This window comes from Oncorhynchus nerka, linkage group LG22 (genome assembly GCF_034236695.1).
Source record: "Oncorhynchus nerka isolate Pitt River linkage group LG22, Oner_Uvic_2.0, whole genome shotgun sequence".
Classification (NCBI taxonomy): domain Eukaryota; kingdom Metazoa; phylum Chordata; class Actinopteri; order Salmoniformes; family Salmonidae; genus Oncorhynchus; species Oncorhynchus nerka.
In genome coordinates this window covers 87,807,336-87,827,553 of record NC_088417.1, presented here as the reverse complement: position 1 = coordinate 87,827,553, position 20,218 = coordinate 87,807,336, and the positions used below count along the sequence as shown (strand labels likewise).

At 43.9% G+C, this 20,218-nt stretch overlaps 1 protein-coding gene across 1 annotated transcript in view; it reads right to left on the bottom strand.

Moving 5' to 3' along the window:
* LOC115104824 (BCL2/adenovirus E1B 19 kDa protein-interacting protein 3-like) overlaps positions 1-15,592 on the bottom strand; it is a 56,056-nt gene extending 40,464 nt beyond the window's left edge. Inside the window, exons 1-2 of the mRNA XM_065007545.1 lie at positions 15,368-15,592; positions 6,144-6,288 (exon numbers count right to left, since the gene is read on the bottom strand). Coding sequence (XP_064863617.1) covers positions 6,144-6,288; positions 15,368-15,410 — 188 coding nt within the window. The 5' untranslated portion in view covers positions 15,411-15,592. The remainder of the gene's footprint in view (positions 1-6,143; positions 6,289-15,367) is intronic.
* Between the last annotated feature and the right edge of the window lie 4,626 nt (positions 15,593-20,218).

The following is a 20,218-nucleotide window of genomic DNA, read 5'->3' as shown; positions in this document are numbered from 1 at the left end:
CCTGTCATTACTCCTCTCTCAGCTACTAACCTGTCATTACTCCTCTCTCAGCTACTAACCTGTTATTATTCCTCTCTCAGCTACTAACCTGTCATTACTCCTCTCAGCTACTAACCTGTCATTACTCCTCTCAGCTACTAACCTGTCATTACTCCTCTCTCAGCTACTAACCTGTTATTGTTCCTCTCTCAGCTACTAACCTGTTATTATTCCTCTCTCAGCTACGAACCTGTTATTATTCCTCTCTCAGCTACTAACCTGTCATTACTCCTCTCAGCTACTAACCCGTCATTACTCCTCTCAGCTACTAACCTGTCATTACTCCTCTCTCAGCTACTAACCTGTTATTATTCCTCTCAGCTACTAACCTGTCATTACTCCTCTCTCAGCTACTAACCTGTCATTACTCCTCTCTCAGCTACTAACCTGTTATTATTCCTCTCTCAGCTACTAACCTGTCATTACTCCTCTCAGCTACTAACCTGTCATTACTCCTCTCAGCTACTAACCTGTCATTACTCCTCTCTCAGCTACTAACCTGTTATTGTTCCTCTCTCAGCTACTAACCTGTTATTATTCCTCTCTCAGCTACGAACCTGTTATTATTCCTCTCTCAGCTACTAACCTGTCATTACTCCTCTCAGCTACTAACCCGTCATTACTCCTCTCAGCTACTAACCTGTCATTACTCCTCTCAGCTACTAACCTGTCATTACTCCTCTCTCAGCTACTAACCTGTTATTGTTCCTCTCAGGTACTAACCTGTCATTACTCCTCTCTCAGCTACTAACCTGTCATTACTCTTCTCAGCTACTAACCTGTCATTACTCCTCTCAGCTACTAACCTGTCATTACTCCTCTCTCAGCTACTAACCTGTTATTATTCCTCTCGGCTACTAACCTGTTATTACTCCTCTCGGCTACTAACCTGTCATTACTGCTCTCTCAGCTACTACCCTGTCATTACTCCTCTCTCAGCTACTAACCTGTCATTACTCCTCTCTCAGCTACTACCCTGTCATTACTCCTCTCGGCTACTAACCTGTCATTACTCCTCTCGGCTACTAACCTGTCATTACTCCTCTCTCAGCTACTACCCTGTCATTACTCCTCTCTCAGCTACTAACCTGTCATTACTCCTCTCTCAGCTACTACCCTGTCATTACTCCTCTCTCAGCTACTAACCTGTCATTACTCCTCTCTCAGCTACTAACCTGTCATTACTCCTCTCTCAGCTACTACCCTGTCATTACTCCTCTCGGCTACTAACCTGTCATTACTCCTCTCGGCTACTAACCTGTCATTACTCCTCTCTCAGCTACTACCCTGTCATTACTCCTCTCTCAGCTACTAACCTGTCATTACTCCTCTCTCAGCTACTACCCTGTCATTACTCCTCTCTCAGCTACTAACCTGTCATTACTCCTCTCTCAGCTACTAACCTGTTATTATTCCTCTCTCAGCTACTAACCTGTCATTACTCCTCTCAGCTACTAACCTGTCATTATTCCTCTTGGCTACTAACCTGTTATTATTCCTCTCTCAACTACTAACCTGTCATTATTCCTCTCAGCTACTAACCTGTCATTATTCCTCTCAGCTACTAACCTGTTATTACTCTTCTCTCAGCTACTAACCTGTCATTACTCCTCTCTCAGCTACTAACCTGTCATCACTCCTCTCAGCTACTAACCTGTCATTACTCTTCTCAGCTACTAACCTGTCATTACTCTTCTCAGCTACTAACCTGTCATTACTCTTCTCAGCTACTAACCTGTCATTACTCCTCTCTCAGCTACTAACCTGTGATTACTCTTCTCAGCTACTAACCTGTCATTACTCCTCTCAGCTACTAACCTGTCATTACTCCTCTCAGCTACTAACCTTTCATTTCTCCTCTCTCAGCTACTAACCTGTCATTACTCTTCTCAGCTACTAACCTGTCATTACTCCTCTCAGCTACTAACCTGTCATTACTCCTCTCAGCTACTAACCTGTCATTACTCCTCTCTCACCTACTAACCTGTTATTATTCCTCTCAGCTACTAACCTGTCATTACTCCTCTCTCAGCTACTAACCTGTCATTACTCCTCTCTCAGCTACTAACCTGTTATTATTCCTCTCTCAGCTACTAACCTGTCATTACTCCTCTCAGCTACTAACCTGTCATTACTCTTCTCTCAGCTACTAACCTGTCATTACTCCTCTCTCAGCTACTAACCTGTCATTATTCCTCTCTCAGCTACGAACCTGTTATTACTCCTCTCTCAGCTACTAACCTGTCATTACTCCTCTCAGCTACTAACCCGTCATTACTCCTCTCAGCTACTAACCTGTCATTACTCCTCTCAGCTACTAACCTGTCATTACTCCTCTCTCAGCTACTAACCTGTTATTGTTCCTCTCAGCTACTAACCTGTCATTACTCCTCTCTCAGCTACTAACCTGTCATCACTCCTCTCAGCTACTAACCTGTCATTACTCCTCTCTCAGCTACTAACCTGTCATCACTCCTCTCAGCTACTAACCTGTCATCACTCCTCTCAGCTACTAACCTGTCATCACTCCTCTCAGCTACTAACCTGTCATTACTCCTCTCTCATCTACTAACCTGTCATCACTCCTCTCAGCTACTAACCTGTCATTACTGCTCTCTCATCTACTAACCTGTCATTACTCTTCGCAGCTACTAACCTGTCATTACTCCTCTGTCAGCTACTAACCTGTCATTACTCCTCTCAGCTACTAACCTGTCATTACTCTTCTCAGCTACTAACCTGTCATCACTCCTCTCAGCTACTAACCTGTCATTACTCCTCTCTCAGCTACTAACCTGTCATTACTCCTCTCTCAGCTACTAACCTGTCATTACTCCTCTCAGCTACTAACCTGTCATTACTCCTCTCTCAGCTACTAACCTGTCATTACTCCTCTCAGCTACTAACCTGTCATTACTCCTCTCTCAGCTACTAACCTGTCATTACTCCTCTCTCAGCTACTAACCTGTCATTACTCCTCTCAGCTACTAACCTGTCATTACTCCTCTCTCAGCTACTAACCTGTCATTACTCTTCTCAGCTACTAACCCGTCATTACTCCTCTCAGCTACTAACCTGTCATCACTCCTCTCTCAGCTACTAACCTGTCATTACTCCTCTCAGGTACGAACCTGTCATTACTCCTCTCAGCTACTAACCTGTCATTACTCCCCTCAGCTACTAACCTGTCATCACTCCTCTCTCAGCTACTAACCTGTCATTACTCCTCTCAGCTACTAACCTGTCATTACTCCTCTCAGCTACTAACCTGTCATTACTCCTCTCAGGTACGAACCTGTTATTATTCCTCTCTCAGCTACTAACCTGTCATTACTCCTCTCAGCTACTAACCTGTCATTACTCCTCTCAGCTACTAACCTGTCATTACTCCTCTCTCAGCTACTAACCTGTTATTATTCCTCTCAGCTACTAACCTGTCATTACTCCTCTCTCAGCTACTAACCTGTCATTACTCCTCTCTCAGCTACTAACCTGTTATTATTCCTCTCTCAGCTACTAACCTGTCATTACTCCTCTCAGCTACTAACCTGTCATTACTCTTCTCTCAGCTACTAACCTGTCATTACTCCTCTCTCAGCTACTAACCTGTCATTATTCCTCTCTCAGCTACGAACCTGTTATTACTCCTCTCTCAGCTACTAACCTGTCATTACTCCTCTCAGCTACTAACCCGTCATTACTCCTCTCAGCTACTAACCTGTCATTACTCCTCTCAGCTACTAACCTGTCATTACTCCTCTCTCAGCTACTAACCTGTTATTGTTCCTCTCAGCTACTAACCTGTCATTACTCCTCTCTCAGCTACTAACCTGTCATCACTCCTCTCAGCTACTAACCTGTCATTACTCCTCTCTCAGCTACTAACCTGTCATCACTCCTCTCAGCTACTAACCTGTCATCACTCCTCTCAGCTACTAACCTGTCATCACTCCTCTCAGCTACTAACCTGTCATTACTCCTCTCTCATCTACTAACCTGTCATCACTCCTCTCAGCTACTAACCTGTCATTACTGCTCTCTCATCTACTAACCTGTCATTACTCTTCGCAGCTACTAACCTGTCATTACTCCTCTGTCAGCTACTAACCTGTCATTACTCCTCTCAGCTACTAACCTGTCATTACTCTTCTCAGCTACTAACCTGTCATCACTCCTCTCAGCTACTAACCTGTCATTACTCCTCTCTCAGCTACTAACCTGTCATTACTCCTCTCAGCTACTAACCTGTCATTACTCCTCTCTCAGCTACTAACCTGTCATTACTCCTCTCTCAGCTACTAACCTGTCATTACTCCTCTCAGCTACTAACCTGTCATTACTCCTCTCTCAGCTACTAACCTGTCATTACTCCTCTCTCAGCTACTAACCTGTCATTACTCCTCTCAGCTACTAACCTGTCATTACTCCTCTCTCAGCTACTAACCTGTCATTACTCTTCTCAGCTACTAACCCGTCATTACTCCTCTCAGCTACTAACCTGTCATCACTCCTCTCTCAGCTACTAACCTGTCATTACTCCTCTCAGGTACGAACCTGTCATTACTCCTCTCAGCTACTAACCTGTCATTACTCCCCTCAGCTACTAACCTGTCATCACTCCTCTCTCAGCTACTAACCTGTCATTACTCCTCTCAGCTACTAACCTGTCATTACTCCTCTCAGCTACTAACCTGTCATTACTCCTCTCAGCTACTAACCTGTCATCACTCCTCTCTCAGCTACTAACCTGTTATTACTCCTCTCAGCTACTAACCTGTCATTACTCCTCTCAGCTACTAACCTGTCATTACTCCTCTCAGGTACGAACCTGTTAATTTTCCTCTCTCAGCTACTAACCTGTCATTACTCCTCTCATCTACTAACCTGTTATTATTCCACTCAGCTACTAACCTGTCATTACTCTTCTCAGCTACTAAGCTGTCATTACTCCTCTCTCAGCTACTAACCTGTCACTACTCCTCTCTCAGCTACTAACCTGTCATTACTCCTCTCTCAGCTACTAACCTGTCATTATTCCTCTCAGCTACTAACCTGTCATTACTTCTCTCTCAGCTACTAACCTGTCACTACTCCTCTCTCAGCTACTAACCTGTCATTACTCCCCTCAGCTACTAACCTGTCATTACTCTTCTCAGCTACTAACCTGTCATTACTCCTTTCATCTACTAACCTTTCATTACTCTTCTCAGCTACTAACCTGTCATTACTCCTCTCTCAGCTACTAACCTGTCATTACTCCTCTCTCAGCTACTACCCTGTCATTACTCCTCTCTCATCTACTAACCTGTCATTACTCCTCTCTCAGCTACTAACCTGTCATTACTCCTCTCAGCTACTAACCTGTCATTACTCATCTCAGCTACTAACCTGTCATTACTCCTCTCTCAGCTACTAACCTGTCATTACTCCTCTCTCAGCTACTAACCTGTTATTACTCCTCTCTCAGCTACTAACCTGTCATTATTCCTCTCAGCTACTAACCTGTCATTACTCCTCTGTCAGCTACTAACCTGTCATTACTCCTCTCAGCTACTAACCTGTTATTATTCCTCTCTCAGCTACTAACCTGTCATTACTCCTCTCAGCTACTAACCTGTCATCACTCCTCTCAGCTACTAACCTGTCATCACTCCTCTCGGCTACTAACCTGTCATTACTCCTCTCAGCTACTAACCTGTCATCACTCCTCTCAGCTACTAACCTGTCATCACTCCTCTCAGCTACTAACCTGTCATTACTCCTCTCAGCTACTAACCTGTCATCACTCCTCTCAGCTACTAACCTGTCATTACTCCTCTCAGCTACTAACCTGTCATCACTCCTCTCAGCTACTAACCTGTCATCACTCCTCTCAGCTACTAACCTGTCATCACTCCTCTCAGCTACTAACCTGTCATTACTCCTCTCAGCTACTAACCTGTCATCACTCCTCTCTCAGCTACTAACCTGTCATCACTCCTCTCAGCTACTAACCTGTCATTACTCCTCTCAGCCACTAACCTGTCATTACTCCTCTCAGCCACTAACCTGTCTTTACTCCTCTCAGCTACCAACCTGTCATTACTCCTCTCTCAGCTACTAACCTGTCTTTACTCTCGAGCTGTGCCTCTAGCAGGATCCTCTGTAGCTCCCCCTGCAGGGCCCAGGAGGCTGTGTCCTGTTCTTGTCCTGTCAGACTCTCCCTGCTGCTCACCGCTGATAGCAGCTCCTCCAGCTCCACCCAAGAGTCTGTGTGTGTGTGTGTGTGTGTGTGTGTGTGTGTGTGTGTGTGTGTGTGTGTGTGTGTGTGTGTGTGTGTGTGTGTGTGAGAGAGACAGAGAGAGACAGAGACATGCACCCTGTCAGCAATGTTGCAAACTGAGAGCTGAGCTAATTCTGGAACATTCCATAGTTTACTTTTCAGTTAATCTTATTCAATCGTTTTCAATCTCCCGGAATAACTTTACTAAAGCCCCATTCTGGAAGACTGTAGGCTAAATCAGGAGGGTGTGGCAGACCACATATCAGCCAGCAGTCATGCAAGTGAGGGATACAGCATGAGCACACTAAAAATAGACAAATAAGTATATTTGCCCTCCAGGACATTTACAGCACGCTATGTCACAGAATGGCCCAGAAGACCATGAAGGACCTCAGCCACCTGAGCCATGGCTTGTTCACCTCGCTACTATCTAGAAGGCAGAGACCGTACAGGTGCATCAAAGCTGGGCCAAGAGACCTAAAAATTAGATGCCATGAGATTGTTAAATAGTCACCACTAGCCAGCCTGCTCCCAATACCTTGACCTGAACTTGGCTACCATCCATGTCCTCTACCGTGCACCTTAGAGACTGCTGCCCTATATACAGTTGAAGTCAGAAGTTTACATACACTTAGGTCAGAGTCATTAAAACTTGTTTTTAAACCACTCCACAGATTTCTTGTTAACAAGCTATAGTTTTGGCAAGTCGGTTAGGACATTTACTTTGTGCATGACACAAGTCATTTTTACAACAATTGTTTACATACAGATTATTTCACTTATAATTCACTGTATAACAATTCCAGTGGGTCAGAAGTGCACATACACTAAGCTGACTGTGCCTTTAAACAGCTTGAAAAATTCCAGAAAATTATGTCATGGCTTTAGAATCTTCTGATAGGCTAATTGACATCATTTGAGTCAATTGGAAGTGTATCTGTGGATGTATTTCAAGGCCTACCTTCAAACTCAGTGCCTCTTTGCTTGACATCATGGGAAAATCTAAAGAAATCAGCCAAGACCTCCAAAAAGTATTGTAGACCTCCACAAATCTGGTTCATCCTTGGGAGCAATTTCCAAATGCCTGAAGGTACCACATTCATCTGTACAAACAATAGTATGCAAGTATAAACACCATGGGACCATGCAGTTGTCACACCGCTCAGGAAGGAGACATGTTCTGTCTCCTAGAGATTAACGTACTTTGGTGCGAAAAGTGCAAATCAATCCCAGAACAACAGTAAGGGACCTTGTAAAGATGCAAAGATGGACTGTAAAGATGCTGGAGGAAACAGGTACAAAAATATCTATATCCACAGTAAAACAAGTCCTATATCAACATAACCTGAAAGGCCGCTCAGCAAGGAAGAAGCCATTGCTCCAAAACCGCCATAAAAAAGCCAGACTACGGTTTGCAACTGCACATGGGGACAAAGATTGTACTTTTTGGAGAAATGTCCTCTGGTCTGTGTACTACTCCCTTCACAGAACAGCGCGAGCTGGCTCAAACCAGAATAGAAAGAGGAGTTGCAGGCCCCAGTGCACAACTGAGCGAGAGGACAAGTACATTAGAGTGTCTAGTTTGAGAAACAGACACCTCACCAGTCCTCAATTTGCAGCTTCATTAAATAGTACCTGCAAAACACCAGTCTCAACGTCAACAGTGAAGCGGCGACTCTGGGATGCTGACCTTCTAGGCAGAGTTGCAATGAAAAATCCATATCTCAGACGGGCCAATAAAAATAAAAGATTAAGATGGGCAAAAGAACACAGACACTGGACAGAGGAACTCTGCCTAGAAGGCCAGTATCCTAGAGTCACCTCTTCACTGTTTACGTTGAGACCGGGTACTATATTTCTTCATTTTTTTATTTACATTTTTTGGATTTGCTTGTGTTGTTTTCTATTGTTAGGTATACTAACATAAGCATTTCGCTGTACCTGCGATAACAGCTGCAAAATGTGTACTCGATCAATAACCTTTGATTTGATCTAAAGAGAGTGTTTAATTGTCTGTTGTTGCTTTATCATTACAGTAGACGGCTGTCTTAAGGTTATGACACGTAATGCAGAGGGCTATACTACAAAGCAGGATCAATGAGTTAGCCAGCTAACATGCCTAAACATTCTGAGTTGATTAGAATTAGAATATTCTGAATGTATTTTTGACAGATAAGCTTGGGCTCCCAAATTAGCGTTCTAAGGCACTACATCGAAGAGCTGATCCCAGGCTGTGTCACAGCTGGCACCATAGGGAGGCGCACAAGTCAGGGGAGGGTTTGGCCGGGGGGCTGTCATTGGCTCATCGTGCTCTAGAGACTCCTTGAAGCAGGCTCGGCACTTGCAAACTGACTTCAGTCGTCAGTTGAACACTGTTTCCTCTGACACATTGGTATGGCTGACTTCCGGGTTAAGTGAGCAGTGTGTTAAGAAGCAGCGTGTCATAGCGGATCATGTTTCGGAGGACGCCTTTCTTGACCTTCGCCTCTCCCGAGCCCGTTGGGGAGTAAAGTTTAAGCATGTTATGGCCTAGTCAAATCAAAGTTTATTATACACATATTTGCTGATGCATGTGTTTCTAACTCCAGCAGTGCAGTAGTAATACCTAGAAAACAATACGAAACAATTCACACATAATAAATAGCTTTTCATGCACCTCTTTTACAATCTTTGCCAGGTGGCATACACCTGTATTGATTACTATGTATAGCTTTGTAAAACTATAAATGACCAACCACCCAGCTTTTGAGTAGTTAGAAGGTCTATTTCCCTGCTTTTGAGAGAAGCCAGCTAGTAGTTCCTGGAGACTTCCAGCAATTCAAATCAAATCAAATGTGCTTCCTAAAACAACAGGTGTAGACTAACAGTGAAATGCTTACTTACTTCCCAACGATGCAGAGAGAGAAAGATAAATACTAGAGAAATAGTATGTGATCAGTCAAAAGAGGTGTTGCAAAAAGGGTCAATGCAGATATTCCAGGTAGCTATTGGTGAATGATTTAACTAACTATTTAGCAGTTTATGGCTTTGGGGTATAAGCTGTTCTGGGTGCTGTTGGTTCTAGACTTGGTGCATTGGTACCGCTTGCTGTGCGGTAGCAGAGAGAACAGTCTATGACTTGGGTGTCTGGAGTCTTTGACCATTTTTAGGGCCTTCCTCTGACACCGCCTGGTATATACTGTAGGTCTTGTAGCACCTTGCGGTCGGATGCTAAGCAGTTGCCATATCAAGTGGCGATGCAGCCAGTCAAGATGCTCTCAATCGTGGAGCTGTAGAACTTTCTGAGAATCTGAGAGTCCATGCCGAATACTTTCCAGATTCCAGAGAGGCTAATTGCGCAAAGCTAACGATATGCTACCTTCAACTTCCTTCAAACTACACACAGACATAAAAATGGTATCCATGACTTTGTCTGACTCTGGGTAAGTAGGAAAAAAGGCTTAATTCACAAAATTGCAAAGTTTTCCTTAAAAAGTCTTTATGTGTATGTGAGACACAATTTAACCAATCAGAAGTGCGCAAATGATTTAGTTCCCGCCTTTGATTGACAGCTCAATCATTTTCAATCTCGAGAAAGCCCTGCAGAGGATGCACCATTTTAGACAGCGAAATAGCGAATATAACTTAGATAAGGTTGGTATGTTTGAAGTGGAGGGAGAACAGGGCTTAGCATGTGTCTAGAAGGAGATTTCAGCTTGGGAAAGTTTAATATTTTTAGAGTCAGGTAATTGATTATTGGAGGAGGATTGGAGGGAAAGAGAGAGGAGGTTGAAAATACTGAGGATGGGTTCAAATCTGTAGAAGCTTGCAATAATAAGGGAGAGGGTATGTTGAGGAAGGTTTTTGTCAAGTTCAAACAGAGTGAGCCGGAAACCAGTTCGAGTTCTGGAGGTGAAATGGATAGAAGGTGTTGTGAGGAGCTCGGAGCCCGAGGTTGATAAAGATACGTTTGGTCCCGTGGGAATTAGACTTTTGAAGAGGGTGGAAACAGGCTGATTGGCTGATCCATGGGTGGTTTCAGGTTGGGTGGAAAAGATGGTGGGTGGTATTGAGTTGGTGAAGGTAACCCAAAGTGGTCTTGTGATGTTTGTTTGGGTTTCTTCAGATCAGAGGGAGGAGGCGCTCCATGCGACGCAACTTGGGTCAAGATCTGTTTTTTACTTTACTCTTAGGAACAGGGCACGATTGAAAGGAGTGATTTTTGGGGTAGCATTACGTGTGGAGGTGGAGCATTTGAAGTTGAAGATTCCTGGTGTTTGTGACGCCCACCGTTTGGTGTGTCTCATACGCGGTGGTGAGCGTGGTGAAACAGAGGAGTCACTGTCAGTCCTTTTGAGTTTTGAGTCAGTCTTTACCTGACAAGGTCATGTTAGAATATATCAATTATCCTGTTAGAATGTTTGTGGCGAATCCACTGTGCTGTTTCAGGTGCAACGTTTATGGTCATGTCATAGCTGGTTGCAGGAGGGAGATTCCAAGATGTGGGAAGTGTGCAGGAAGGCATGGGATAGAGGACTGTGTAGCTTTGGCGGATAAAGTTGTGTGTGTCAGCTGTAGGGGTGCACATGATGGGTCAATAGTCAGGGATTCTGAGAGGATCCCTGTGAATAATAGATCTGTGCCAGCACAGAGGGATAGACCAATGAGTGACATATGCTTCTGTAAGGTTGGCTTCTTAGCATTCGTAGCAATGGTTATCAACTGTACCACAGAAATGGAACGTGAATCACAGAAAATAGATGTTGTGGTGCCAGCTGCAGAGAAGTACATGGGGGTACGAGATTTGACTTCAGAAGAGTTGCAAGAGTGTGTTGAGTGGTAGTGTCCCATCCTCTCAGGTCATTGGCCTGGGGTAGAATCAGTTAGGGTTAAAGTAGTGGAATGATTTACTATTTGGGGTTTAAGGCTGGGTTTCTGTACAACACTTTGTGACATCAGCTGATGTAAGAAGAGCTTAATAAATACATTTGATTGATTGACTGGAATAAGTTCCAGGTTTTAATTAGTATAGGGTTAGTAGGTAGGGTAATACAATATATATATATATATATATATATATATATATATATATATCACCTGGAGTGCTTTTCCAACAGTCTTGAAAGAGTTCCCACATATGCTGAGGACTTGTTGGCTGCTTTTTCTTCACTGCATTCCAACTCATCTCAAACCATCTCAATTGGGTTGAGTTCAGGAGATTGTGGGGCCAGGTCATCTGATGCGGCACTCCATCACTCTCCTTTTAGGTCAAATAGCCCTTACACAGCCTGGAGGTGTGTTGGGTCATTGTCCTGTTGAAAAACAAATGATAGTCCCACAAAGCGCAAACCGGATGGGATGGTGTATCGCTTCAGAATGCTGTGGTAGGCATGCTGGTTACGTGTGCCTTGAATTCTAAATAAATCACAGACATTGTCACCAGCAAAGCACCACCACGTCATCACACCTCGTCCTCCTTGCTTCACGGTGGGAATCACACATACGGAGATCATCCGTTCACCCACTCTGCGTCTCACAAAGACTTGGCGATTGGAACCAAAATTCTCAAAATTGGACTCATTAGACCAAAGGACAGATTTCCACATGTTTAATGTCCATTGCTAGTGTTTCTTAGCCCAAGCAAGTCTCTTTTTCTTATTAGTGTCCTTTAGTAGTGGTTTCTTCGCAGCAAATCGACCATGTTGAGATGTGTCTGTTACTTGAAATCGGTGAGGCATTTATTTGGGCTGCAATCTGAGGTGCACTCCAATTAACTTGTCTTCTGCAGCAGAGGTAACTCTGGGCCTTCCTTTCCTTTGGCAGTCCTCGTGAGAGCCAGTTTCATCAAAGCGCTTGATGGTTTTTGTGACTGCACTTTAAGAAACTTTCAAAGTTCTTGAAATTTTCCACATTAACTGACCTTCATGTCTTAAAGTAATGCTGGTCTGTCATTTCTCTTTGATTATTTGAGCTACTTTGAAGAATCTCAAATATAAAATATATTTTGATTTGTTTAAAAAATGTTGGGTTACTAAATGATTCCATATGTGTTATTTCATTGTTTTGATGTTTTCACTATTATTCTACAGTGTAGAAAATAGTAAAAATAAAGAAAAACCCTGGAATGAGTAGGTTTGTCCAAACTTTTGACTGGTACTGTATATATTACTATATATATTATTGTATATATTAATTCATATAAAATAAAACAATTCTGGTTCCCCTTTCCCATTTTTTCTCACAAAGTGTAATGGATCTATACTACAGTTAATTTGGGGCTCGTCCTGAGACTGGTTGAATGAGTTTGTGGACCATTAACTTATTAAGTAATTTTTTTTACAAATCAAGCTACTGTGTTTGCGTCGCGTTACTGGGCCAATGCTATCTTCAAGACCCTAGGGAGGACCACAAGCCCGCAAATGAGCTTCCCTGAGACAATTTCTGACAGTTTGTGCAGAAATTCTTCAGTTGTAGAAACCCCACAGTTTCATCAGCTGTCCGGGTGGCTGGTCTCAGACGATCCCGCAGTTGAAGAAGCCAGATATGGAGGTCCTGAGCTGCCGTGGTTACACATGGTCTGCGGTTATGAAGCCAGTTGGACGTACTGCCAAATTCTCTTCTGTTAAAACAACTTTGGCAACAGCTGTGGTGGACATTCCTGCAGTCAGCATGCCAATTGCATGCTCCCTCAACTTGAGTCATCTGTGGCATTGTATTGTGACAAAACTGCACATTTTAGAGTGCCATTTTATTGTCCTCGGCACAAGGTGCACCTGTGTAATGATCATCCTACTTAATCAGCTTATTGATATACCACACCTGTCAGGTGGATGGATTGTCTTGGCAAATTAGAAATGCTCACTAACAAGGATATAACCAATGTGTGCACAGCATTTGAGAGAAATAAACTTTTTGTGCACATGGAACATTTCTGAGATGTTTTATTTCAGCACTTTCTGTTTTTGTTCAATACATTTAGGTAATCTGGTAGACTCGCGTCACTGGGCAGTTCGCGGCTGGATTTCCCTTTGCAATCTGTGATAGTTTGCAAGCCCCTCCACATCCGACAAGTGTCAGGGCCGGAGTAGTAGGATTCGATATTAGTCCTGCATTGACGTTTGCAAGTTTGATGGCTCGTCGGAGGTCGTAGCGGGATTTGTTATAAGAGGCCGGATTAGCGGCAGCTCTAGCCTTTAGCTCAGTGTGGATGTTTCCTGTAATCCATGGCTTCTGGTTGGGATATGTATGTATGGTCACTGTGGGGTAGACTTCGTCGTAGCACTAATTGAAGAAGCCGGTGATGTGGTAAACTCCTTTATCTTATTGGATGAATCCCGGAACATATTCCAGTCTGTGCTAGCGAAGTTCTATATTGAATTGATCTGATGATATACCGGTGATCATTGATATTAGATGGGTGCACCTGAGGTATTGAAATACCCATAGACTATTTACCCAAGGTATTGAAATACCCATAGACTATTTACCCAAGGTATTGAAATACCCATAGACTATTTACCCGAGATATGGAAATTTAACTAGGCCTATTGTGAACATTGTTTATTGTGTGAATCACGTTGTGAATTGTATATATTTTATTAAGATAATAACTACAACTATATTCCTTAAAATGCATTTAGCACTTATCTTTAAACCTACTGGTCTCTGGTCTTTAACATGATAATCTCATCACTGCTCCCTCTGAAACTAGTCCGTTGCATTGTTTGAGTGTTCCATGATAAGCACATGCAACACATGCACACGGACGAACACAACACACACTAACACACACAAACAAACAGGGCCAAGCACTGACAGAGTGCCCTGGCAGAGTGCCGCCTGCTTACATAAGATCTTATTTCTGTATGAGATGATCCACCCTCTCCTCTCTCCTATCTCATTATCTCTCACTCAGGAATGCATGTATGCAAACATCATCAACACTCATCCCCTCTGTTTTTCTCTTCCCCTGTTTTATTTTCTTTATGTAAGTGAGAGACCATGTAAACAGCAACAGTGGAGATGGCATTATGAATAGGAGGGGGGGGGGGGTGGGGGTGGAGAAGAGAGCACAGAGGGGAAACTGTGCTGTTGCCCTAGTTTTCCTCCCAGAGAGAGAGTTATGACATAATCACTGGCTGACAGCCTGCTGTTTCTCTCTCTCTTTCTCTCTCTGCGGCCTTGACCATGTTGCACTGCAGCAATACACAATGCCTGTCAATCGTCCAGTATCCATCCATAGAATTAGTGCCAATCAGGTTTATGTAATGTCTGTTAATATAGGCCTAGTTCTTGAAAAACAAAGCACAAATGTGTTGTTGTGCTCGTTCCAAAGCTTTGCGTTAAAGTCCTAGATATTACGGCTTAATAAATCTGTTTACGGTTCAACCATGTCCAATGTACTATTCCCATCTGTGTATGAGTTGTGTATACATTGACAGCTGGACAACATCTCCCATGTACTGTAGAGGCTATAAGCAAACTGTACAGTGAGCTATAAGCCTCAGGGGAATCTCCCGGGTTTAATTGGCTTAGGGAGATAGAAAAAGGTGAGTCATGAAATCCGTTTACACAATGACATGTCCGTTGCAACAACTCCAAATGGGTGTGGTAACGTTTCTCCCCTAACCTGCCCTTTTAGTCCACGCTATCCATGCATTCTGTCATGGTTAATGATTATATAAGTGTTGTGTGTGAATTAAGTCAAATGTAGCAAACGACCTTCTTCTAATGAGAGGTCAATGTTCATGCATCATTAATTGATTGTTACTAACAAATAAGCGTTACAGGCCTGAGGATGAACATAATCATTTATACATCAATAGTGTTCTTTTCCTGATGGACCCCATTTGGAATTATTTATAAAGAATGTAACCTAGAAGAACACTTGGACATAGTTAATCCCTATGGTAAACACAGAGAAAGAGTCATCCTAGGGCAGTAACAAGGCTTTTAGAAACATTTGATAGTAACACACAAATCAATCATCATTGACCCGACTTTGCATTGACCCAAAAACAATAAATCATTTTTTATACATTGACACAAAGTAACCACCCCGGCCAGCTCAGTCCCCCAAACCCTTACCGTACAAGCCGTCCTCTGGAGTCTGCGAACCTGACAGAGACATGGTTAGTGGCCGAAGGATGATTTAAATTCAGAGAGAGAGATTCTCACACTGACAAACACGAGCAATGAGGAGAAAACTGTATTCTAAACTGCCTTTCTTCATTCACTGTTGTTATGGTAGCACGTAGACTGTGATGATCAGAGCACGCTAATCCTCCAGCACTCCCTCCCTACTCACGTGCAGAGAAGATCGAGGTAAACAAAACAGACTTGACCCACTGGGCACACACTGGTTGAATCAACGTTGTTTCCACATCATTTCAAAGAACCAACGTGGAATAGATGTTGACATGACGTCTGTGCCCAGTGGGGAAGCTCAACAGTAAAGAGCCATACAGCAATTTAAGTAGCTGACAACACTTGTACAGTGTATTAGATTAAGAGATAATTGATTTAACTCACTTCAACTCCATTCAGACAATGTGTATTGAAAGTTATTTAAATACACAATGTGTATTGAAATTAATTTAACTAATAGTTTTAAATGCACATCCAGGGAATGTTTAAAAAACAAACAAATTCACCCATATAATAATATGTACAGTGTATCCTATATACACATACAGTGTATATATAGTGAACAAAAATATAAACACATGTAAAATTGTTAAAATTGTTGCATTTATATTTCGGTTCAGTATACAATCTATGAGCTACCCCACATGAACAATTTTTCGTCTGAATCAAATAGAGGACTTGTGAGTTGTCACAGCTTGTGGTGGTTGGTGGACAGTGACTGATCTATTTAATTCCTTTGAAAAGAAGCCCAGCAACTAGTGACATCAGCACTCCGCATGTAGACTCAGGCTCGTTCAGTGCCTGTGAAGTAAGTGCATGTTGTTGTGTCCATAGAGATACCATGGCGCACAAGGGCGGGCCGTCATGATGCACAGTAGCTCTTCTGATTCCATGTTTTTGCTTCCATGCTTCCTCTTCAAACACACACACACACACACACGGCTCTAAATTAATATTTTTCATTGGTAGCACTGGTGCTCCTAATATAAAAAAGGAGCACAACATGAAATCTAGGAGAACCAGAATATGTTTTTATTGATCGATATATAGTATATTGGGCCTATATCTACTTTTGAAGCACATGTTGTGCTCTAGAAACCAATATTTAACCCTGTAAAGATATTTGTTTATTATAAAAATCTAAAATGTTGATACAAAAACCTGTAATTTAAATTAATTCAAAGTTGTTTGTAGAATAGTAGGTTTCTACATGGTGTAAAACTCTACCTATAGAGATGCATTGAATAGAAAACTCTACACGGTCTCTTTAAGAGCACAACGTTTTTGAGTGACGACATGCAAGAGATCAGTCATTTTTCAATTGCTATGATCATTGACCTTCTAAAGAAGCTAATCATCTTCCTTTCTTTCTGTGCCCCCAAATGTTTAGATATACTGGTGAATGAACCAGGTTTTTAGCTAGCTAATGAGTTAACATGAAGGAACAAGGTGTAAACAAATGCCTGTGACTGGATTTGGAATGACCTTCGACATGGTTTACGAACAGAGCCTAAAAACGACATTTTTGGCCCACCAGCAGCTGTGGCAGCTAGATGAAAAAATATACCACATTCTTACCAGCCAATACATTTATTCACCATAATAACAGGAAAAAAGAACGAAGACACAAGCGGGAGGCGACACCGCTACTCTAGCTAGCTAGGACAATGGTAGACACTGTGTGTGTGACACCAGTGGTGTAAAATACATAAGTAAAAATACTTTAAAGTACTCCAACCCTCATTATACAGGGTTGGAGCGAGCGGTCGCATCTGCACTCGGTCCGCATCTGCACTCGGTCCGCAGGTAGTATTACATTTCATTACATTTCATTATAGTACAACGGTTTGATTTGTCTAATCTTATCAATTTCTTCTTAGCTAGCTACACAGCCGTCTTTGTTTCATAGATAATTGCGTAATTATCGTATTTCGTCGTCCTAACGCAGTCTACACTGCCCTGCAGCTAGCCAGCTAGCTAACGTCCACCGTTAGCTAGTCCACCGTCTACCGATTAGCAGCACAACTATTACACTCAACCGAACGACTTGATTAGTGTAGTGTTAGCTAGCTACATAGTTGTCTTTGCTGTCTTCGTACCCAAGATAATTGTGTAGTTTAGAGTGTGTAGTTTTATGTCGTCCTTAACATAGGAGACTCTGCTAGCTAGCCAACAGCTAGCCAACGTCTACCGAACAGAACTTCTGCACTCAACAATCCGGTCGCATTTCGCCGCTCCACAGGTAGTATCACATTTTTCATTTCATTTCATTACAGTACAACGGCTTGATTTGTTTGATCGTAGCTAGCTACATAGCTAGCTACACAGCCGTCTTTGTATCAAAGATAATTGTGTAGTCTAGAGCGACTTCCTAGGTTAGTTAGCCAGCTATTGTCGTTCTTTTAACGCAACGTAACGTAATCAACACTGCTAGCTAGCCAAGCCCCGAATAGCAGCACAGTAGAAACTATTACACTCAACGGAACGACTTGATTAGTGTAGTGTCAACAACGCAGCCAATGCCAACTAGCCTACTTAGTCAACAACGCAGCCTCTGCCAGCTAACCTACTTCAGCAGTACTGTATCATTTTAATCATTTTAGTCAATAAGATTCTTGCTACGTAAGCTTAACTCTCTGAACACTCGTGACGTGTAGTCCACTTGTCATTCCAATCTCCTTTGCATTAGCGTAGCCTCTTGTGTAGCCTGTCAACTATGTGTCTGTCTATCCCTGTTCTCTCCTCTCTGCACAGACCATACAAACGCTCCACACCGCGTGGCGCGGCCACCCTAATCTGGTGGTCCCAGCGCGCACGACCCACGTGGAGTTCCAGGTCTCGGTAGCCTCTGGAACTGCCGATCTGCGGCCAACAAGGCAGAGTTCATCTCCGCCTATGTCTCCCTCCAGTCCCTCGACTTCTTGGCACTGACGGAAACATGGATCACCACAGACAACACTGCTACTCCTACTGCTCTCTCTTCGTCTGCCCACGTGTTCTCGCACACCCGAGAGCTTCTGGTCAGCGGGGTGGTGGCACCGGGATCCTCATCTCTCCCAAGTGGTCATTCTCTCTTTCTCCCCTTACCCATCTGTCTATCGCCTCCTTTGAATTCCATGCTGTCACAGTTACCAGCCCTTTCAAGCTTAACATCCTTATCATTTATCGCCCTCCAGGTTCCCTCGGAGAGTTCATCAATGAGCTTGATGCCTTGATAAGCTCCTTTCCTGAGGACGGCTCACCTCTCACAGTTCTGGGCGACTTTAACCTCCCCACGCCTACCTTTGACTCATTCCTCTCTGCCTCCTTCTTTCCACTCCTCTCCTCTTTTGACCTCACCCTCTCACCTTCCCCCCTGCTCACAAGGCAGGAAATACGCTCGACCTCATCTTTACTAGATGCTGTTCTTCCACTAACCTCGTTGCAACTCCCCTCCAAGTCTCCGACCACTACCTTGTATCCTTTTCCCTCTCGCTCTCATCCAACACTTCCCACACTGCCCCTACTCGGATGGTATCGCGCCGTCCCAACCTTCGCTCTCTCTCCCCGCTACTCTCTCCTCTTCCATCCTATCATCTCTTCCCTCTGCTCAAACCTTCTCCAACCTATCTCCTGATTCTGCCTCCTCAACCCTCCTCTCCTCCCTTTCTGCATCCTTTGACTCTCTATGTCCCCTATCCTCCAGGCCGGCTCGGTCCTCCCCTCCCCGCTCCGTGGCTCGACGACTCATTGCGAGCTCACAGAACAGGGCTCCGGGCAGCCGAGCGGAAATGGAGGAAAACCCGCCTCCCTGCGGACCTGACATCCTTTCACTCCCTCCTCTCTACATTTTCCTCTTCTCTCTCTGCTGCTAAAGCCACTTTCTACCACTCTAAATTCCAAGCATCTGCCTCTAACCCTAGGAAGCTCTTTGCAACCTTCTCCTCCCTCCTGAATCCTCCTCCCCCTCCCCCTCCTCCTCTCTGCAGATGACTTCGTCAACCATTTTGAAAAGAAGGTCGACGACATCCGATCCTCGTTGCTAAGTCAAACGACACCGCTGGTTCTGCTCACACTGCCCTACCCTGTGCTCTGACCTCTTTCTCCCCTCTCTCTCCAGATGAAATCTCGCGTCTTGTGACGGCCGGCCGCCCTACAACCTGCCCGCTTGACCCTATCCCCTCCTCTCTTCTCCAGACCATTTCCGGAGACCTCCTCCCTTACCTCACCTCGCTCATCAACTCATCCCTGACCGCTGGCTACGTCCCTTCCGTCTTCAAGAGAGCGAGAGTTGCACCCTTCTGAAAAAACCTACACTCGATCCCTCCGATGTCAACAACTACAGACCAGTATCCCTTCTTTCTTTTCTCTCCAAAACTCTTGAACGTGCCGTCCTTGGCCAGCTCTCCGCTATCTCTCTCAGAATGACCTTCTTGATCCAAATCAGTCAGGTTTCAAGACTAGTCATTCAACTGAGACTGCTCTTCTCTGTATCACGGAGGCGCTCCGCACTGCTAAAGCTAACTCTCTCCTCTGCTCTCATCCTTCTAGACCTATCGGCTGCCTTCGATACTGTGAACCATCAGATCCTCCTCTCCACCCTCTCCGAGTTGGGCATCTCCCGGCGCGGCCCACGCTTGGATTGCGTCCTACCTGACAGGTCGCTCCTACCAGGTGGCGTGGCGAGAATCCGTCTCCACACCACGTGCTCTCACCACTGGTGTCCCCCAGGGCTCTGTTCTAGGCCCTCTCCTATTCTCGCTATACACCAAGTCACTTGGCTCTGTCATAACCTCACATGGTCTCTCCTAT